The sequence below is a fragment of the Topomyia yanbarensis genome, chromosome 3 (genome assembly GCF_030247195.1).
Source record: "Topomyia yanbarensis strain Yona2022 chromosome 3, ASM3024719v1, whole genome shotgun sequence".
Lineage (NCBI taxonomy): Eukaryota > Metazoa > Arthropoda > Insecta > Diptera > Culicidae > Topomyia > Topomyia yanbarensis.
In genome coordinates this window covers 295,258,806-295,282,499 of record NC_080672.1, presented here as the reverse complement: position 1 = coordinate 295,282,499, position 23,694 = coordinate 295,258,806, and the positions used below count along the sequence as shown (strand labels likewise).

Here is a 23,694-nt window from a genome sequence, read left to right as displayed (position 1 = left end):
AGAATTGGAAAAAAAGAAACTGGAACTGGACCTCCAACAAAAATTCCTAAATGAGAAAAAACAGTTGTTAGATTCGATGATAGCGGAAGAGTCACGAAGCCAGCAAAGCCGCGTAAGTTATCGCGCTAGCCTGGAGCGAGTTAGGGCATGGGTAGAAGAAGGCGCGAATTCAGAAGAAGGGGCAGTTGGAGGAGTGCCGAAAATATCAGTAGCTCCTCAGTCTAAAAGGCCCATTACCGGGATTGTTCATCATGATTCGTCGATGAATCACGGGCAAAAAACCCGGCTCCAACCCAAGATATGTTGATTGATGTCGCGCAGCGCTTGAACGAATGTATGCTTTTTCTGTCCGGGATGCAATTGACTGAATCCACGCCCGCCAAAGAACATCACACGGAAGCAGTGAACAAACTGAACCCTCAGTCACAGATGAAATCATTGGGGGCCATCCCTAAAGCGCGTACGAACGCGAATAACATCAATGCTTTCCAGTAGCAGTGCAAAGGTCATGCGCGCGTTGTGGAAGATATACCGGAACAGTGTCGATCCCTTTCCGGGACGAATCATACGGACCATTCATCACAATTGAACTGTACTTCAAACCAATTTCCTCCAACGAACATTGGACCTACTCAGCAGCAACTGTCGGCACGACAATCTTTGGCCCGAGACTTACCCAGCTTCTCGGGAGACCCGTCGGAATGGCCGATTTTCATCTCTAATTATAACTATACGACAGAAGCTTGCGGATATACGCATGGCGAGAACCTGATTCGACTACAACGATGTCTAAAAGGCCACGCTCTTGATACTGTCCGTAGCCGACTAGTGCGGTACCACACATCATCGAAACCTTACGTATGCGTTTTGGGCGACCAGAGGTACTGATCAACTCGCTGTTATTGAAGGTACGATCATTTTCGGCTCCTAGAGCGGACCGGCTAGAGAGCCTGATAGAGTACGGTATGGCGATACAAGCACTGTGCGATCATATCGAAGCAGCCGATGAACATGCACATCTCTCGAATCCCATGTTACTTCAAGAATTAATCGGCAAACTCCCGGCAGATCAGAAATTAATGTGGGCTGGGTACAAACGAGGGATGTCGAACGTTAATCTAAAAACATTTTGTGACTACATGAAAGGCGTCGTTCAAGACGCATCGAGCGTTGTGCTTTTTGAACCGGACAAAAGGGCAATTGTCAAGGAACGATTGAATCCCAGAGGGTGGTCTAATGCCCACTTGCCTAGTACCAATGAAAGATTGTTCGTTCCGGAAAACATTAAACAACATGATAGCCTCATGTGCAGCAAACCTGGTCATCGTCTACGCGACTGCAACGACTTTAAGGATCTCGACATGAACGAAAGATGGTATAAAGTTCGGGAACTAGGCCTTTGTCAAAATTGCCTGTTCGGACACGGACGACGATCTTGTCGTAGCAGTAGTTGGTGTAACATTGACGGATGCCAATACCGTCACCATCCTCTTCTACACTCTGTTAGGAAAGTCGAAACCATATCAACAACGGGGATAGCAGAGAACCACACCCATCGATATCTCGAATCCAGCCTCCTGTTTAGAATTATACCAGTGACCATCTACGGGAAATCGGGTACGCTCGATATATTTGCCTTTTTGGATGAGGGGTCATCGCTTACACTTTTAGATGAAGATGTGGCCGCCAAGCTTGGTATCCACGGCAGCGTTCAACCTCTCTGCCTACATTGGACAGGAAATACATCAAGACAGGAAAAAAATTCGCAAAGTGTATCTTTCGAAATTTCAGGCGTAGCACAAGGTAGACGTTATAAAATAGAGGACGCTCGGACCGTAAACAATCTTAACCTACCAAATCAGAATTTTCACAAGGAGGAAGCCGCGAAGCGGTTTGAACATCTGAAGCAAATTCCGCTCCAGAGTTATGAGAACGTTTCACCCAAGCTGCTGATCGGGATCGACCATTTACGACTAGCCTTGCCGTTGAAGGTGAGAGAAGGCGACGGATCGGGCCCAACCGCAGTTAAGACTAGACTTGGTTGGTGTGTGTACGGTCGACAGCGTGACGTGTTTTCAAAAGCGTATAATCTACACGCCTGTAACTGTACGACTAACAGCGAACTACACGATGTAATGAAGCAATTCTTCGCGGCAGAGCAAGAGACCGTAACTCCGGCTACCATTGTAATGTCGGTGGAAGATCAACGAGCCCAACAACTTTTAGAATCTACCACCCAACGTGTGGGAAACCGGTTCGAAACCGGTATGTTGTGGAAACAAGACAACATTACGCTTCCAGATAGCTATCCTATGGCCTTTTCTCGTTTGAAATGCCTCGAACGTCGAATGCATCGAAACCCGGATCTGAAAGAAAATCTGCACCGTCAAATTCGAGACTACAAGGATAAGGGATATGCGCATCTCGTAACAACGGAAGAGTTGGCGCAGGCTGATCCGGAAAGAATCTGGTATTTACCTTTGGGGGTGGTTTTCAACGCCAAAAAACCAGGAAAATTACGAGTTATTTGGGACGCTGCCGCCAAAGTCGATGGTGTGTCATTGAATAGCGTTTTGCTGAAGGGCCCGGATCAACTGGCATCTCTCCCAGGTATACTTCTTCGTTTTCGGCAGTATAAAGTAGCTGTGAGCGCGGACATTCAAGAGATGTTCCATCAGGTACGCATTCGGCAGGCCGACAAACACTCGCAGCGATTCCTCTGGCGTGATGATCCCTCTCTGAAGCCTGATGTTTATATGATGGACGTAGCAACATTCGGTGCCACCTGTTCTCCGGCATCTGCTCATTTCATTAAAAACTTGAACGCGGAAGAACACTCCAAACTGTACCCAAGAGCAGCGCGAGGAATCATCGATAGCCACTACGTCGATGATTACCTGGATAGCTTCGGGAGTGATGAAGAAGCTAAACAGGTAGCTGAGCAGATTCGGCTTGTCCACCGCAATAGCGGATTCACACTTCGTGGGTGGCGTTCAAACAGCGATCAAGTACTCGACTATCTAGGAGAGGCAAATTCGGGGAGTTACAAAAACCTTAATATACGAGACAACGAACGAACCGAAAGAGTCCTTGGGATGTTGTGGACTCCACTGCAGGACGAGCTCCATTTTTCTACACAAATGAGTGAAAAAGTACAGATGTTAATACACAGCAATAATCGACCGACGAAGCGGCAGATATTGCGTTGCGTTATGACGATGTTCGATCCGCTGGGACTGTTGGCACCATTCTTGATCCACGGCAAGGTGCTTATGCAAAGTCTGTGGCGTACTGGAGCAGATTGGGATGACAAAGTGGATGATAATGCGTTTGAATTCTGGAGCAGATGGGTTAAAATGATCGAATTTATTTCTACCGTGCGAATCCCAAGATGTTATTTTCACGATGCATCTGTGGAAACATATACCAATGCACAACTACATATGTTCGCTGATGCTAGTGAAACCGCATACGCTTGTGCTGTATACCTGTGGACGATGGACAACAACGGAAATCCGCAATGCGCACTAGTAGCAGGCAAGGCGAAGGTTGCCCCCGTTAAACCCATGTCGGTCCCGCGACTAGAATTGCAAGGCTGTGTGCTAGGAGTGCGGTTGATGAAGTTTGTGCAAGATTCTCTCAGTGTTCCTATAGTCAAACGAACGTTGTGGACGGATTCAACCACCGCACTATCGTGGATACAAGCGGATCCACGTAACTATCGACCGTTTGTGGCACACCGGGTAGGAGAAATCCTCGAATCGACGAGCGTTGATGAGTGGAGGTCCCTTCTAAGTCAAACCCGGCCGATGAAGCAACCAAGTGGGGAAGTGGCCCGTACTTTAACGAAGAAAGCAAGTGGCTTGGAAGATCGAACTTGTTACATCTCCAGGAGGACGAGTGGCCTTGTACAATAAAACTTACGGTCGCCACAAGTGAAGAGATGCGCCCGTCGGTGTTCCATCACGTAGTAACTGAACCTCTCATGTTCTACCAACGTTTCTGCCGATGGGTAAGGATGCATCGCACGATGGCCTACGTGCTTCGATTTCTAAATAATATTCGGCAGAATCACCGAAAACTGTCCGGGCCCTTAGCGCAGCAGGAACTTCAAGCCGCGCGAGAAGCCATCCTGAAACAAGTACAGTTCGAAACGTATAAAGATGAGGTAATAACGTTGCAGAATAACAGAAGTCTACCTATAGATCAAGGAAAGTCGCTAGAGAAGGAGAGCGTACTGTACCAATTCATGCCGATGCTGGACGACAAGGGCTTGTTGAGACAGAGTAGCCGGGCACGAAAGGCGACATATTTACCGTTCGATACACGTTTTCCTATTTACTGCCGAGGGAACATAAGGTGACGACACTCTTAACTGATTGGTATCACTGTTATTATCGCCACGCTAACATGGAAACGGTTTTCAACGAAATGCGACAGTGTTATATGATCCCAAGACTTCGAACTTTAGTGCGGAAGGTGTCACAGGCGTGCCAATATTGTAAAATTCTCAAAGCACAACCGAGAATCCCCTCGATGGCTCCGTTACCCTCGGCGCGTTTAGCTAATCACGTTCGCCCGTTCACCTATGTAGGAATAGACTATTTTGGTCCACTTCTGGTGAAGATTGGAAGGTCAAGTGTCAAACGATGGATTGCTTTATTCACTTGCCTAACTGTCCGCGCTGTCCACTTGGAGGTCGCTTATAGCATGTCTACCGCATCATGTATATCGTGCATCAGAAGATTCGTTTCTCGTCGTGGATCACCGATTGAGTTTTTCACAGACAATGGGACCAATTTTCAAGGAGCCGATAGAATTCTTCGAGAGCAGATTAACCAAGGACTGTCGGCCACATTTACAAACACATCGACCAAATGGACCTTTATTCCACCTGGAGCCCCGCACATGGGTGGGGCGTGGGAGCGTTTAGTACGCTCTGTTAAAGCTGCTATGGGAGATGCGTATGCGGACGGCAAGCTTGACGACGAAGGACTGCTTACTTTGGTAACGGAGGTAGAGTGTTTGGTGAATACGAGACCCCTGACATACTTGCCGCTTGACTCAGAGGAATCGGAAGCGCTTACACCAAATCATTTCCTGATAGGCAGTTCCAGTGGAGTTAAGCAGCCGCTAGTTGCTACAAGCTGCCAGCCAAAATTCCTACGCGCGTCCTGGGAGCGAATTCAAGAGCAGCTGAATGTGTTTTGGAAACGCTGGATTAAAGAATACTTGCCAGTTATTCGGAGGCAACCCAAGTGGTTTAGCGAAACGCGAGCTGTTAAAATTGGTGACCTGGTCCTGATGGTCGACGAGGGAAAACGCAACGGGTGGCTGCGCGGACGCGTGATTGAGGTAATGGGCGACAATGAAGGGAAGGTTCGCCAGGCTGTCCTTCGAACTCCGAGAGGTATTCTACGACGACCAGCATCAAAGTTGGCGGTGTTGGACGTGGGCATGGAGAGTGCAGTCTCGGCAAATAGCAAGATGCACCCGGGGGAGGATGTAAACGCATCTGAGGATCCGGCAACCCTGATCACCGATAACAATCAGCTCGCCAATCTATAGGGTAGGAACTTGAGCAAACGTCAAACGGAGCAAGTGATACGACAGAAACGTGCTAACCATTTTGTTGCTAAAACCATTATATTCTATAATTTTCTTAGCTAAAATTTAGAACACATCATTTAATAGACCGTAGGAACAGTGAGGCCACTGAAAAGTATGTAAAATTTAATTTAATTACTACTAATATGAAAACTTATACCTATACTTTTCTAGTTTTGAAGCTAATAAATATACGGCTATCAAAAATCGGTGCTACGCTTCTTACTGGTCTACAACAAATAATACAAACTATTTTGGATATCACACACATTTGGAGCAACATCTGATGTTGCTTCAAGCTGTTCTCAACCACTATTCGGCAGTTTTCACGACGCCACCCGCGTTACGGTTTGGTAAGGGCAAACTGGTGTCGAAGGGGGTCAATTAAGGTTGTCTGTCGTATTCTTGATGGTCACATCATTAGCGTTTCTGCGCTAGAATCGACAGAAAACCTTAGATGATTATATTATGATTATAGGAAATTGAGGATTCGATAAAAGAGATCTCTTCTATGAGATGGTCGACCAACGGTGTCGAAATGCCGGAAGAGGTGAACAGCGGTAAGCGAGTTTAACAGGAGGGGATGATAACCTACTACCATTGAAATGAAATCTGTAAGTAGCACTAACAAAACTCTAATCAGGAACTGTGCGAAATGGCACTGTGTCTGTGGCCTTCGACTGGCATGGTCCATTCTCATTGGTTCGGAAGTCTTCATGACTGGTTGGTAGATATGTGCTCCTACTTCCAAGTTGATCAATTCGCTTGGCTGGGGGACATGTGGATCTTTTGAACGTGGGTATGAGGCTAGTTCAGGAAAGGAGTGCAGGACTGGCACCTAAGAGATAGTTAATTATTCAGGACTTGTTCTTATGATTATTTAACTCGACCAAGCAAGCGAGGCTCTCAGAAATGATAAGCAGCTTTTTCGGGTCGGTGTGGTCTGTTCGAGTCGAACTAGGTGGACATTCGGTTCGTAATTCTTATGTCCTTTATGGGTAGAGATTCTTTTTGTGAAACCCTAAAATGCCTTCACTCGTCTAGCTACTCAGCATAATGACAATAGAAAAAATGAAGGTTTGCCTGGTCCATAATGTAGTGAGGTCCACAATGTAATGAATACGTATACTGTCTAGAACAGGGCTAATTGAATTCTGTTATAAGATAGAAATGAAACAGCACAGTTGTAGGAAAAAGTATTCGTGAGTAAGGACTAATACTGCCAGTATGTTTACCGTATCAATTAATAATCGATTGAACCGCTTCGGACCTAGAAGACAAAAATTTGCCAATATGAAGTAGACCTCAAGGCGATGGTAGGATGATTTTCCACAGGATTACACAGACTAGATGACACCACGTTACACGCTTCAAACTTGTGCCAAAAATATGTATGTATGTATGTATGTATGTATGTATGTATGTATGTATGTATGTATGTATGTATGTATGTATGTATGTATGTATGTATGTATGTATGTATGTATGTTTTTTATAGTAAGGTTAAAAAAGCTTCAAAAGCCTGGTCTGTAGTGTATTGGCACTGTGTGGGACTCACGACTCACGTTCGTGCCTAACCACTAAAAACATTCCTTACTTTTTACGCCCTTCTTCCCCACGGAACTACGTCATCGTATTACTTCGTGGGGGGGGGGGGGTGTTCGTTGTGCTTTCGTCGCACCTCTTTCTGCTGCTCTATCTCGGAGCCTCGCTTGGTTCATGGAGTGACACGACCTATGAGCTTTGATTTAACTCTCGGTTCCTCTCCTGCTTCTTGTCTCCATCCATTACGTCGCCGTTTATTTCTCGTCCCTGTGGTGAGCCGTTTAGCTGCTGATTCCCTGAGCCATTCAGCTCATGTTTCCGTGAGTCATTCAGCTCCCGGCCTCATCACGATCCGCTTGGATAGTGCTCAACGGTGAACTCATCCTGCTCCGACCTATGGTTCCCCGACGGAGGAATTTCCCCCGACGCCGATACCCGCTTTCTTCGGCCATTTAGCTCTACTAAAATCTTCCAGCTTTACCGCTTATCCTGCTCCGATTGAGAGTTCCCCGACAACGGAATTTCTTTCGTTACCGGTGTTTGTTTCGTGAGCCAATTAGCTCCCCTTTTCGACACGATTCTGTCGGGTAGTCCACGGCGCCGAATCAGCCCTATCGTGAATTCCCCGGTGGCAGACCGCTCCCGATACCGATGTACGTTTCTGTGAGCCATTAAGCTCCCCGCCTCGTCTACTCGGTCTAGTCCCCGGCGGTGGACCTAGCCTACTCAACGGCCAGCCAGCAGATGCTGAGGTTCATCCAGCGATTCCGGGTAGAGCGTAGCTTCCGGTTCACTGGCGCCCAACGACCCACTTCTGGCTATTCGACGCGGTCTACTCGCTCTAATCCCCGACGGTGGATCTAGCCTACTCACGAGCTACCCGGTAGAGTGTCGAGGTCGGTCCGGCGATTCCGGTGGAGCCTGACGTCCGGTTCGCTGGCGCCCCGACAACCCGAGCCCGGTGTTACATCGCGTACTACTCAACTGGTCCCCGGCGGTGGACCCAGTCTACACCGTCGGTGAGTTTCCCGGCGGCGGAATTTCTCCCGAAACTCTATTTGTGGTTCTACTGCGGCGTTCTAACCAATGTCGTTACTTTGTTGGTCCCTTCGCCACTTCCTTTGCAGCTCGGAGAGTATACTCGTAACAACTCTGTTGACAGCGTCCCAGATATGCTCGTTGCGGCACATCTCTTCGACGATATTATCCACTGTTATATCAGGCATACCCCTTCGGACTTCTTCGAATCTGGGGCATTCGAAGACCACGTGTTCCGGTGTCTCTTGCACGTTCACACACTACGGGCAAAGGGGTGACGAAGCGTGTCCAAACCGATGTAGGTATTTGCGGAAGCATCCATGCCCGGACAAAAACTGCGTCAGATGGAAGTTCACCTCTCCATGCTTCCTATGTACCCAAGTAGACACATTTGGGATGAGTCGGTGGGTCCACCTTCCTTTCTCCGCGTAATCCCACTCTTGCTGCCACTTAGCCAACGAGTTCGCTCGAACCAGTCTCCTTGCATTACGTTCATTTCTCCGCTGGTAGCATTCTACGTCCTCAGCCAGAGTGATGCAGATGGGAATCATCCCGGCAATTACGCATACCGCCTCCGACGATATCGTTCTGTACGTACTTACGACACGAACAGCCATTAGGCGAAAAGTGCTTGTCAACTTCGTCCGGTTCCGCTTTGAGTTCAGCGCAGCAGCCCACGCCGGTACGCCATATATCAGGATTGAGGATGAGACATTCGCCAGGAGACGTCTCGTGCTGCCTCTTGCTTCTCCGTGATTCGGCATGATCCTTGCCAATGCGCTAGTTGTTCTCGCAGCCTTCTCACATACATAGTCGACATGGCAGTTGTAATTCAACTGATCGTCAACCATCACACCCAGGTGCTTCAGCGCGCGCATCGATGGAATGGATTGTCCCCCGACGCTGATCTCGAGACGCTGGATTTGCTTACGATTGCTAACCAGCACTACCTCAGTCTTGTGGTGAGCCAGCTGCAACCTGACGTTAACCATCCAGGTTTCCACGATGCCTATTGTCTCTGCCGTCAGCATCTCCACCTCCTCAAGGGTCTCGCCCGTTATCGTCAGGACAACATCATCTGCAAAGCCGACGATCTCCACTCCCCTAGGCAGTTCCAGTGTTAACACTCCGTTGTACATAATATTCCAGAGCGTTGGGCCGAGTATGGAGCCCTGAGGTACTCCCGCCGTTACCCTAATCGACCTCTGCCCCGTGTTCGTTTCGTAGACCAGTACTCGGTTCTGAAAGTAACTTTTCAGAAGCTTGCACAGATAGTCCAGAACCCGCATTCTATGCAGCGCTACGGCGATGGCTCCCCAGCTAGCACTGTTGAACGCGTTCTTCACGTCTATCGTTACCACGGCGCAGTAGCGATTACCCCTTCTCTTTTGCTTCAATGCTTTCTCCGCGTTCGCGATGACGATGCGGATGGCGTCCACCGTCGATATTCCTTTCCGGAACCTGAACTGTCTCTGCGATAGTCCGTTCTCACTTTCAGCGTAGGTCGTCAGCCTTTTGAGGATGACTCTTTCCAGGAGTTTACCGAGAGTATCCAGCAGGCATATAGGCCGATACGATGCTGGATCTCATGGTGGTTTCCCTGGTTTTGGCAGTAACACCAGCTTCTGGATCTTCCATCTATCCGGGAAGTAGCCATCGTCCAGGCATTTCTGTAGGACTATCCTGAACATGTCCGGAAACGCCAGGATCGCAGTCTTCAGTGCCACGTTGGGGATACCATCCGGTCCAGGAGCTTTCTTCGCTTTCAGCCCTTTTGCCATAAGGAGCTCGTCGTTGGAAACCCGATTGTCACCTGCATTTCCACCATCTGCATCAGCGTACGGGTCGTGCTTCGGGAAAAGGCCCTCCACGATAATTTTCAGCTTGTCGCCGCACATTTCGACTGGCGTCATTGGGCCCTTGATCCTGGCCATAACGACACGGTAAGCATTGCCCCTGGGGTTAGCGTCTACTTCTCTGCACAGCTCCTTGTAGCAGGTGGAATTGCTTAGCACTATCTCACGTTTAAAAGTGGCCCTAGCCGCCCGGAATGTTACCTTACACTCTTCTCTGACTGCCTCAGATCTTGCTCTCTGAACGCGTCTTCTGGCTATTAAGCAAGTAGCCCGGAGGATGCTTAGCCTTTCGTTCCACCAGTACGCCGGACGCCGGTAGTTCCTCGGCTCCATTTTCCTCGGCATTGTTATATCGCATGCCCTAGCTATTGTTTCCGACAGCTCATCGGCACTCGGAATTGGAGTGGCGCTGTCAGCACGAAGTGCTTCCACAAGAAGGTCCTTGTCGAATTCCTGTATTTTCCACTTCCGCTCGCCAGTCCTCACTCTCTGCGTCACCGTACGATTTCGCCGACCAATGGTGTAGTGGATGGCTTGGTGATCACTATGTGTGTACTGCTCACTAACTCGTCTATTCATGTCATCCATCAGCGACGCGCTGCAGAATGTTACATCGATGATGGATTCCCGACCGTCTTTACGGAATGTGCTAGCGGAACCTTCATTGCACAGCTTTACGTCCAGCTATGTATGTATGTATGTATGTATGTATGAATGTAAATCCGTATGTATGCCTGAGCAACATGGAAGGGCAGCCTCTGAGTCGCCAAAATGCTCATGGAAAGCCGGGTGCGCGATAATAGTAGAGTTACTATATTAAGAGTTAGGCGGACACAAAAGCTGGAAAACTGGCAGCTCTTATTTCAGGAAGAAAGCTCTTATTTCAGGAACTGGCATCCCATGTAAATGTTCAAGCTTAATAATTTCATTGTCGTCGTGAGTAAGAACTTTACATGCACGTGTAGAAAAACCAATTCGAAGGCCTGATGATATAATTTAATCTTGTGCGAATTGTACTATACCTGTACTATACCAATACCAACCATACCACAAACATAATATTAATTGAACCCAACCTACGACGCTACATCGCATCTCAAACCGATAGTTTCCCACGACTCGAAAATCTTGCATCGAACATGACAAAACCATACCACACAAGAATTACTGACAACGCTAATAAATCAAACACTCAGACCATGCATTCCAAGCATAACACTTAGCCCCTATTGACATAAAAACCCACTTCGTAAAAAGACAACATGTACAGTACCAAACAACTATGTTTTTCACAGCAAGTAATAATCAATCAAACACATTTCTAAAACAGACCTGCATCTTTAGCACCTCGAAAACAGACCTACATCCAAACCGGAAAACTGATCTACATACAAGCCACAAAACCAAACTTACGTCCAAATCTCAAAACATACCCACGTTTCTAGCACGCAATAAAACAACACAAACTCGAGCCCAAAAACAAGAACAAAACCTCCAACCATTGACCGTAATAAATCATGCCTTCTGCACTCGGACGGCAAAGCCACATGCCAGCGAATTTCAACAAACAAAACATTGACACACATTAAGACAGTCAGCACCGCCTAAGGCATCAAGGTCAGACAGTTAGCACAGCTCAAAATACCGAAGTAAATCACGAGACAAAATAACCCGATCGCGAGAACACGGCGCGAGAGAACTGACTATTCGACTTAGCGCCTCCTTTTTCCATAAACAAATACACACACTGGCGAGACAGCCATAGAAGTAACTTTAGACGTAAGAAACAATCATGGCGAGCTTTCGAAGCCCCGCCCGCTAGAATCTATCTATCTGATAGGAAAATTAGCTTTAAGGTTTACATGTATTAAATAGTAGATTAAGTTGATGAAATAAAGACACAGTTTTTAACCACAGTCTTCAACGACAGTTTTCATCCGACAGTTTTTTACAATACACTTCGAACGATCTCGTTAATAATATAATATCACCGTGCATAATAAGTATAATATATGAAAACAGTGAAATGGTAAACAATAACTATAACCGTAATAATAACCAATATAATAGTGTAATAAATAAATAATAGAATATAGAATATATCTTCTTGCTACAGAAAAAAAATGCACGGAAACGCTCCCGATCGCATAGCAACTAATATATTAGTCGAATTTCTGAAATCGATTGGTTAAAATTTGGTACAGCTAAACGATTGTTGATTTTTCTAAACTTTCATTTTTGTTTTTGAATGAACAAAACAGTTGCTGAAACAACTAAATCATCTAGTTGAAAATGCGATGCTGTCAGTTAGCAAAGACACACACCATCCGAATCAGTTCATCAAATAGCTGTAACAACTAATATAATTGTCGATTTCAAGATTGGTGCGAGTTGAAACTGAAAACCGAGATGGTTGTTTCAGTCAATTGTAATATTGGAATAATTCCCAACCAGTTGTAACAACTAATATAATTGTTGATTTCAAGATTGGTGCGTGTTGAAACTAAAAACCAAGATGGTTGTTTCAATCAATTGTATTATTGAAAAATATCCCAACCAGTTGTAACAGCTAACGATTTTGTTAATTATAAGGAGGATTTGTTACCCAGTAATAAAAAGCCAAATTATCTTCGAAGAAGTTTATTGCTATCATATCAATGGTTTGATTTATCCAAACGCGTTGCATCACTAGGAAATATAAATATTAACACTGTTCAGCGCCAATACGTTTACATTAATTCTATTTTATAAAAAAAATATATAGCATTGACTTTCTATACGAATTATGGTTCCATGTTCCACTAGATTCTCTATTTGCATGGAACAATTATTTATGCAATGATAGAATATACAGATCAATTTACTGATGGAGACTAATGTCCTATTCTAATGTCTAACATTTGTTAACATGTGAGAAAATTGGATGGCTGATTTGTAAAAACACATGAAACATACACACCTGGTTCCAGAAGATTTGCTCACGTTCGAACATCAGTCGAATCATGCAATTTGTTGTCTACCTGATGTATTATATAAAAATACTTCCATAAATTCACATATATATATATATATATATATATATATATATATATATATATATATATATATATATATATATATATATATATATATATATATATATATATATATATATATATATATATATATATATATATATATATATATATATATATATATATATATATATATATATATATATATATATATCAATCACTAAATTAGGTAGGCACTTCTAAGTATTATAACTGGTTTATTAATCTAAACTTCAAAATCAAGCTCTTTTATGTTAGCCTCAAAAATTTTACAAAATGAACATAGCGAGAAAACTGACGTATCCTTTTCAACTAAAGAAATGGTTAAATAAAATTTGCAAATTTTTGTTTCCTTTTTGCTGTCTTTATTTTCTGAAAACTGACAGCTTTCAAAAACAACTAATTTATTCAGCCAATTGATGATGCGAAAATCAACAGGACAGTTAGTTGAATCAACAATTTTTAGTTGAAACAGTCAAGACAAAAATCAAAAATTGCAATATTCATTTTTTGTGATTGCGGGGTTTTCCGTGTGGCTTTTTCGTTTCTCTACACTCGATAACACAAGATAAGAGTAAAATAGTTATTACCATAATCACAATACTTTTTCCATATACATCCAAAGAAAACATGTTATGTGACGTCATGCTCGATTGGCTCCGGCATTTGACATGTTCAATTGGCTCCGCTCAGTGTCTCCGCCTAACTATGAATATATTAACTATAGGTAATAGGTGTGACCATGAAGCATTGCACACGCTGTCAAGTGCAACGGTAGGTGTACAGTTAACGCACATAGGTTGCAGAAATAGCTTGTTGAGACAGCCCGATTGTACACTGATAAATAACAATAATAATAACAAGACCCACCCCTGTGCATTGTGGGTATTTTATTTTTCACCTTCTTTGTATTGTGATTTTCCCAAAATTCTGCAAAAAATATTCATTCTGCCAAAAATACGAACCTTATTAGAGTATTCATTTTTTATATCTAAAACGTTTTATAATTAGTTAAATTGATATATTCCATTAAAAAACACAGAATAGCAAAAGTAAGTCTAAGAGTGGTATCATGTAAAACGAAAGTGTTTTACATAACAGTAACTCGTTTAATCGCTAGCCGAGCGTAACTGCAAGTTTTTCGACACCCCTCAATATATTATTTCTATGGAAGTACTTAGCAACTCTTGAAACTTTTCCATTTCCACAAGCCACCAGCAGAAAACTACAACGAGTTTCCCAGACAACGAATAGCAAAAATGCAAATTGCACCCTGTGTGTATGCTAATACAGTATGCTCTTTGCAAAATGAAAACTGCAATCTTTCCACTCCACTATAAACGAAACGAAACAGTCATTCATTGGTGCCGTCATCGCCAAACTTCTGTACACTCTCCAGCTTGGGTGGAATGGGGTTTCTTGTTGGGGTCTGAATTTGGTGCTGGTGGTCATACCGGTTCCGGAGTGATGCTAAATCACAGCACACCCAGCCCAGCTTGCAGCGAACGTGAATGCAATGTGTACCTTTTTTAATTACCTACTTTGTGCTGTCTGCGGCGAAACAAACGAAATGCAATGCAATTAGGAGAAAGTTTTTCGGCCCTCTTTACGATTTCTTAAAGGGGGCAGTTTATTTCACCATCATCCTCTAAGTTTACGATAACTTTATATGGTATGCCAGCTGCTAAATTAATTCTTTTTCAGTTCTATGCAAATTTAGTTTGATTGTGTTTTCCAACCACGAAATAACTTTTGTACTATGAATCGAAATGCAAAATAAATCTTCCTTTCCTTCTTCCAATTGCAGAAGTGGAACTGGACAAATTCCGCACCTGGTGTCCCCGGGCCGGTTGCGAAACAATATGCCTGGTTGGCCAGAACCAGTCGCAGCCGAGCAGCAACTCGTCTTCCGATAGAATAGTGCAAATCCAACCATCCTCATCGAATCTTCCGTCGCCGTGTGCCGTGCATTGTCCTACCTGCCGGGAGGATTTCTGCTCTGGCTGTAAGAAAGCTGTAAGTGAACGTATTCTACTTACATGATCATTTTACCATTATATTATAATTTCTGCTTTCTTTGTTTCATGTTTAGTGGCACCCGACAATGTCCTGTGAGGAGAACACTCGCCGGCTAGCCGCCGACGGTCAGACCGACGCCCTCGGGATCCCGTTCGACAATGATCTCATCAAGTGCTGTCCAATGTGCGCCGTTCCAATCGAAAAGGACGAAGGCTGTGCGCAGATGATGTGCAAACGCTGCAAACACGTCTTCTGCTGGTACTGTTTGGCTAGTTTAGATGTACGTATCCTGTGACATAGCTAATCAATCTGGTTAAGAGTTCATAAATGGATTCGATTTTAGGACGATTTCCTGCTACGCCACTACGACAAAGGACCGTGCAAGAACAAGCTGGGTCACTCGCGAGCCTCCGTAGTGTGGCATCGAGCGCAAGTTATTGGAATTTTCGCCGGATTCGGTATATTACTGTTGGTGGCATCGCCACTCCTACTTCTAGCCGCTCCCTGTATCGTGTGCTGTAAGTGTAGAATTTGTAGTGGCGCTGCAAAGCTCGAGGAAGCCGAGGTGGACTACGACGATGCGGCCGTGACGCTGCGCTGAGGTGAAGTTGTAAGGATGCATTTGTTTAGCGCGCGTTTATGGTTAAATTTGGGTCCCTGGATGGGCAATCCCAGTCGCTGCTTTGTTCGATAACTTAAAATAGAAATAGTTGAAACATTTATTTGAAATATTACTCTGATCAAATTACTTTGGCTTGTTGTCATTTTAGTATGTTCAACTAAAGAATTTATTCTGGTTAGGTCATTCTTAGACAGCAATCTAACGAAAACCATTCAGTATGTTCGATTAAGACTGCAAGGTGCGTAACAGATTCTACCTCGTGCTTTTCAGTTAGCAATTTTTCGTTATTAGATTACGATTTGTTTTGGTTTGGCGTTTTGGTCAGGATTTGTCTGTTTCAACTTACTTTTAGTGCATTGGTTCTAATCACGGGACACATGAATTGTTCATACTGATCCTTCCTGATCGTAGTTTGAGCAGATGTCGACTGTATTATGAGATCAGTGTCGTAGCTGTTGAATCATATTCTCCTTGATTGGTTCAAATAATTTAGCAACTCTTAAATCAAGCAACTCACGGAGCGTTCGATTAAATCTAGGGTTCGCAGTACCGACCCATTTTGGCGAGAACCGGTACTGCGGTACTCCAGCCCCCAGTTCCGGTACTCGAATATTTTTTTCAAATAATTCGAGAAACGGTTCAAAGTGAAATTGATTGCTCAAACTGATGTCTCATTGCAGCAGGAGGTATTTTTCGAATGCGGCACCTTTTTTATTTCTGATCTAGGCCACCTTGAGTTCAATAATTGGTAAGCGACTTTCGTCGACTTGAACATATGGTAAATCTAAGAAACCCTATTATCAACAGTAAATCAAAGCGAGAATGTAAATACGTGTACGTCGATCGCATTTTCTTTCGCCATTTTCGCTTTGCTGTAAATTGGTTTCGACTTTTATACATACCAAGGCTCCTAATTTCCTGTAAACTATGGAGTTTTGCTGAATTTTTCGATCACCGAAAATTACGAATCGCTCATATAAAGCAGTTCACCAATTCTAAAATTGTAAGCTACTAAATCGCTGTTCGTTCTTTTATAGATAAAGATTTAAGGGCAAACCAAATACAGGCATGACTTAGGCCACAGTCTTATTACGCGCCACCCAGTGAATAATTGGAACCAATCAGAATATCACTAGTAAAAAAATCAAAACAAAATAATACTCTTATGCTAGATGTGAATACTTTGAAATTTAGTAGAAGTTGGTTGAAGTTTTTATTAATAGTGCAGGAATTTGAACATTCAGAACAACGCGAGTCAACAATAGTTATCTTCTAGAATTATTATGATGATTGTCCCACCTCATTTCCCCACAAAGGCGTAAGCTGATTGGTTTATTTAAAACATAATTAAATATAATTAAAAGCCACCTTGCAGACCTATATTTTGAAACGGGTCCCGCTAGAAAGTCTACATATTTTTCATAAAAAAAAATGTATGGTACCGAAAATACTGACTTTTTTTCGGTAGCGGTATTACGGTACCCGGGATTTTCGGTACCGGAATTACCGGTACCACAACCCTATTTAAATCAAATAGAGCTTCTGTGGCACCGGCAGCTCTGTACATGCAGAAAATGTTCTCAACATCCGTTAGCCATACTAATAATTCTGTTGGCTTGCCATCAAAGCTTTGTAAATCCCGCACAAAATCCGGTATTTTTCCTAATTCTATAAATAGTTGCATTGTCAATGGTGCAACAACTGGATTTGGATTTGCCACTATTTTTTTTTTAAATAAAAGTTAAACCGAGAATTTTTCTTACTTATTTTGATGCGGTTTTTTTTTAATTATAGTCCTAGGATATGAAAATTGATGATTACTGATCAAAGTGTTGATACACTAGTTTTACCAGTGTTCTGGAGTTTCTTGGTTTTTCACACGATTAATCTAACATTTGGAATGGTAAAAAACTATTAGTACTTACATAAAGGACCGTGTCCTCGGTTTCTCCGGTATAAGGTAATCCGGTCTTCCTTTTGGCGTTCCACCAAGTGTCGGGAGAGAAGAGGCAGATATTTCAGGCTGCTCCGTTTTACTCTGCTGTTTCATCTTCCACTGCGAACCCTATTATTGATCGAAGTAATTCACGGTATCCTCGCTTTTCGCTTTGTGTCGGATTTGACTAGTATGTGGTTCCTTGGACCACCACTTCACTGTTTACATTTTTACACTTTTTGCTTGGCTCTAGAGACCAGGTTGTAGGATTTATTCATGAAATGATGTGTATTTATATAAATTGGCCCCAACTTCAGTTCAATACTACCGACTCTGCAAATCGCCACGGTGGTGCCATACATTGGGTCACACGTTGTCGTCGTTCAACAAAAATACCTTGCTTGGCGATTTCTATGTTTGCCTGTTGACTTGTGGAGCTTTGACTGGCTTTGAGTTGCTTCATCGCTCTCTGGCGTATTCGTAATGTTTGGACTTTAGAGGTTTTCTATCTCCTGGGTTTTCGGCGTATAGTTTTATCAGCTTCTGCAACTTTTGGATTGCTGAATTCTACGCTTTATTCTGTTTCTCAAACTCAGTCATCATTTCTGTTTCTGATTTGAGTTGGATTATGATGATATCGGTTTCATTTGTCAGCCAATGTGTTTCTTCATTTCTGTTATGTATCGCTTTCGTCTTTATTTTTCTTTATTTTCTCCTTTTTTTCACGTCCTAAAATTGTTTTTCTATTTTTTTATCATTTCGCCCTAAAATTTGTTTTGGTTTGGTTTTTAAAGATACCCATTTCATTTTTCATCCTTTCCCATCTCCTCTCTGCTTTATCTGGTTCCAAGACTTGCTCTTCTCTTTCCGTCGTCAAATGTACTTTCTAGATTTTTCTTAGCGACCTCTGTGTATTGAGTTTTTTTAATTTTGACTTTTTTCACTTCGCGTTATGATAATCTATATTCCACCCTAATTTTATTAGTTTGGGTTCCCATACTCCAGTTTGAGCTCTGCTGGGTCGGCGTTCTTAATCTACTTCGGCACAGTTTATACATAAAGGGTTGTCATTATATTCTTTGCCGTGATAAATTTTGCTACAATTGAAACATCTTTTATCGCCTTGCACATTTTGCTGAAGTGACCAAATTGCAGGCATACATAGCATCGCTTGGTCACGAGTAGTACGGTAGAGTAGCATAACGTACAAGTACGATTTTCACATGCTTAGAGTGGTTTTTTTTTTTATTATCACGGGTGACAGCTTGTCTAAGGGTTTTTCTACTTCAGTTCTTTTAATCATCATGTACCTTCCTGTAGTTCTAGGTTGACCTAGAATGGGGAAGTCAATTCCTCGTCGTGTGCTGGAGGCGGTGAGGTCACCTGCGGAACTTAATATACTACCCTTCTGCAGGAGGTTGGTAACCCCGCATCGTACTAATTAAAAATATGTCTGCTTTACTGAATTTAAGTAGATAAAAAAATATAATTTATTGCAACTAATCACTTACACGTTATAACTAAGACTGAAAAATAATGTTCCCTTTCGGCCTATATATAACTTCAGCCAGGCGATGTAACCAGCTGCGCTTTTCAGAACACCTGTTGTTACTGCTTTTCTTAGAGCGCGCATGTTGTTGTCTCGGCCTGCTTCCAGTCAATTAGCACATGTTGTCGTCTGGGAACGATGCGTGTGAACCAGCTAACTCCTCCCTTCTTAAATAACTTTGCCATCAAAGTTTTTAATGCTTCTTTTTGATACCGGCATATTGATATACTGGTTGAGTTCCTTGAATCTTTCGATAGACAAATCTGGAAATGGTGAATTTGGAAGAGCCTCGGAAATGGAGAAATTCGATGAAACTTTTGGAGTAGGTATCTCAATTGGGACAGATGGTGATACATTGACATCTACGGTTGTTTTATTATATCTCCATGATAGTACACAGTAATAATTTTCATAGAAATAACCAATATTCCAATGCCATTTTTTTTTATTTTTCATATCTTCGGTATACACCGTACAGACGATTTTTAAAACTATATATTTCTTATGAGTAACTTATATCTATGCTTGGAAATCTTACGTGCATGTCAACAGTCTTTCGAGAGCTCCAGTTGGTATCATATTCAACAGACAAATAATGAACAAATTTAATAATACTCTACAACATATTGTAAACATTAACAACATTAACGACGTTACAATTCATTCAAAACAACTCAGCACAATAAGAAAAACATTTCACTTGTTGCCTAGAATTATAAGCGAGTTGATTCCCAATAGGCAGGTTTCCATGTTGAGTTGCGTAAACTGATGAATTCTCGGTGTTTCACTCCCGGAGGCCAAGTAGAATTTTTCATTGCTACCGATTTCCATTTCTTGCATACGACGACTTTAAATGATGCAAAGTCAAGAGTTTCACAGTTCTTCCATTTGGGTACTAACTTTTTAACTTCCACCTCATCGGCCTCAGTAAGGCTTAGCGATTCAGATACCATACAGCTAACATCACTTTCAGTTGCACACCCGTCAATGTTCGTAAGGAATAGAGCGAACTTTTTTCCTTCCTGCAGCGAGTCGGTCAGATCTGGAACAACCGATCGGTGAATACTGCTTATATTCGATTCCATTGCTTTCCGCGTAGTCGAAACTGGCGTAGAGTTACGTTCAGCATGAGAGTTTGGTTGTTCGTTCAACGAGAGAGCGTATATTAGGGTAATTTTATCGTTCATGCATTTTATTTGCTCCTCCATCTGCTTCGGTAGACTGGAAGGCTCAACCAAATACCGCGTCTTGTGGAAAAAACACAGACATTCGTCACAAAGCCATATTAAATTCTTGCTGAGGCTGTAAATATTCATTTCACCAAGTCCAACACACTGGGCGTGAAAACCTTGCTTACATCGGCCCTCACACATCGCGTACAGTTCACCACCAACAATAGGTAAAGAACACTTTTGGCAACTCATCGCAATACGTATTCGTTGGTATACAACAACACAAAGCCGGCCAGTAATGTGTGATAGATGCAGTCTGTTTTCAGTTCACTTTTGAATTATAATTGCGGACGTTTTCACTAGGATCATTCCAAGCTAACTGGTGCCTTGTATGATCCGGATATCAGCAACTAAATATTTCGCGGGTCCGAAAACAACAAAGTAGTTTATCACCTCATAAAAGCCAAAAAAATTCAGAGCGTCGATGTACTTCCCGAAACAACAACAGATTATGATCCTTTTATGTTAAGTTTCCATTTGAAGTAATCATTTTGTAAATAGACATGTTATAGTATCTTTCTGTGCTTCAATGTCAAGTTTCCCAAAAATTCTGGTGGTGGTATATCCACTAAATTTGTTTAGAAGACAGTTAATCCAGTAGTTGGTCTGAATGATTTACTACTAACTTCCATTACCAAATTGGTATAGCGACTGTTATCTAATTCTAGTTCACATTTTTCGAACTGAACTGAATAATTGGATCTAACCAGACCAGCACTTGTTTTTTAATTTTGGACAACTGAATCAATATATTCGTAATCGTATGTCTGCTCATATAGTTGGGGGATTTTACTCATATATATAACATGAGTTGAGTTCATTGAAACCTGAGCATTTGATTTTGATAATAATTGCTCGAACGAATTTACAGTAATTTTATGTTCTTCCAAACATTTTCTGATCTATTCAAAATCCTTAGTATTTAAAATTCTGCTGCTTGGTATTCCATGTTTAGCTAATAAGATAGCATCTTCAATCATCTCAATATAACGTTGAACGGTATCGATGTTTAATATGGCAGTAAGAAGGTTTTTTTCGATGACATGCTGTTGTTGAGATTTGTTATCCAATTTCCAAAGATGATTTGCAAGCTGCATTGTATGTTGTATTCTGGAATTGATGGCTGCATTGATGAGAACTTGTCGATTATTTTCTTCAATAACAGTATTCATTGTACTATTTATAATTCGTAAATCTTCCGCATCTGGCGTACCTGCTATCCATTTTAAAGCAGTACCTATACTATTCCATCGTTTAAAACGTTTTTCTTCCGGACAAATTTTTAAATAAGTTTGATACGGGAGATAATGTTTAGTTTACAATAATTTATATAATGGACTATTGATTGTTTTTTTGCTCAAAAATATGAAAAAGGTATCTATTATTGATTTAAAATGTAGGATTTCAATTGGATTTATAATCCTTATATATCCTAAATTGATTGTTGCTTAACCTAGTGGTATAATGGCTATCGGATTTCTATTTAAATCATGAATTTTAATAGCAGCTTGTGCTATTGAGACGAACAATCAGAAACGTAATAAAATTTTCTTAAATTTCCATTTGTATCTATAATAAAAGTTCTGTGGTTTTCTCTTATTTGATTTTTTATATAGTGGTTCTCTTTTTGAAATTGAATTATTGTTTTCATAAGCGAAACTTGATTCTGGAAAATCAATATGCATTGGTTCACTAATCTTATTATCTTTTTTATGATACAGTTCGATTACTCTATCTATTTTTTTTGTTTTTGTTTTGCGAAATCTGGTATGCTTAAATTATCACTATTATTACCTGATTTTTTAGAGTATCTTTAATAAATGAATGAATACTATTGTTATACTTATGTACTGCAATTTGTATTGCATCATTAATTGGTAAATCTGAATTTGTATTTCTTGAGAATCTTAATATCTCTCGAATAGTTGAATGTGCTCTTTCAACTTGTCCATTTGTTTCGGAATGATTCACAGGAGTTTTAAAAATTTGTATGCCTAAATATTTTATTTGTTGCGCAAGGATTTCTGATGTAAAAGTTCTCTCATTATCAATTACTATCATACTGGGTACATCCCAATCATATAACAAATCAACTAGTGGGCCTTGTATGCCAACGATTGATCTTGATTTAATTGGTTTAACTTTCAAAAATTTAGTAAACTTATCAATTGATGTCAAATATGAATTGTTTTGATTATAAACAAAAATATCGATGTGTATAATTTCACCTGGATAATTTGGGATAGGTGTTTTTACTGGAAGATCTTTTTGTGGTTTTCGATCATATTTTTCATTTTTTTTTTCAATCTCACAATTTTTTACAAACTTTTTTTATTCATTTTTGGAAAATAACATATTTTTAATAATTGCCCAATATTTTCGAGAGCATTTCTATGTGCATATTCATGAGTTTTTCTAATCTGTCGAATTTACTCATTTTCATCAACTATATTTTCAACCATTCTTTGAGAGAATCTGGCTTTCATTCTAGTTGGACCGTAGGTATTTTTATAAATCTCTTGAATTAAATCCATTACTGCTTCAGTTGTCATGATTTCGCTTAAAATATTTGTCAAAAGGAATTCTTTTAATTTTTCAGATAGAAATTCGACAGTAAAATTTCTTTCTGTAAAAGTATGCCTTTTATGTGTTCCGAAATAAGTTGTAAATGAATAATTAGAGTTTGTGCCAATTTTAAATATTAATTGATTTTTGAAAACATTTATGGGTGATTCTGTTGAAGGGATATAACAATTGTCATCATTATCCGATGAATGTAACGTTGGTGTTAGAGAGTTAATTTGTGGTGAATTTGCAGGAAGTTTTACTTTAGATAAAGCATCTGCAACAGCATTTGCGCTTCCTTTTTTGTAGAGCATTTCATAATCATGTTCATCAATATAAGGTTTCCATTTTTTAAATTTCGCATTTACATTTTTGGGAGATATTGCGAAAGTCAGAGGCACGTGGTCTGTATAAATTAATTTTTGCTCCATAAATAAAATTTCGTAGTGTATTCAATGCCCAAACTATTGCCAACATTTTTTTTTTCATTAGTTGCATAATTTTCTTCTGTTTTTGAAAGTGTTCGTGAAATGAATGTAATTGGTCGCTCTCCATTATCTGTTTTTTTGGGATAAAACTGCTCCTAGTGAATTTGAAGCATCCGTTGTTAAAATAAACGGTTCATCGAAATTTGGAAAAATAAGAACATCTCTTATCTCTTCCTCTAAATGC

The 23,694-nt window shown here is 41.5% G+C and overlaps 1 protein-coding gene across 17 annotated transcripts in view; it reads left to right on the top strand.

Annotated features, from left to right (window-relative positions):
- Positions 1–21,478, top strand: part of LOC131690825 (uncharacterized) — a 396,059-nt gene extending 374,581 nt beyond the window's left edge. For all 17 annotated transcript variants that reach the window (XM_058976882.1, XM_058976878.1, XM_058976881.1 and 14 more), the window contains 3 exons: positions 14,907–15,115; positions 15,192–15,398; positions 15,462–21,478. In XM_058976882.1, coding sequence (XP_058832865.1) covers positions 14,907–15,115; positions 15,192–15,398; positions 15,462–15,719 — 674 coding nt within the window. In that variant the 3' untranslated portion in view covers positions 15,720–21,478. The remainder of the gene's footprint in view (positions 1–14,906; positions 15,116–15,191; positions 15,399–15,461) is intronic.
- The last annotated feature ends 2,216 nt before the right edge of the window (positions 21,479–23,694 follow it).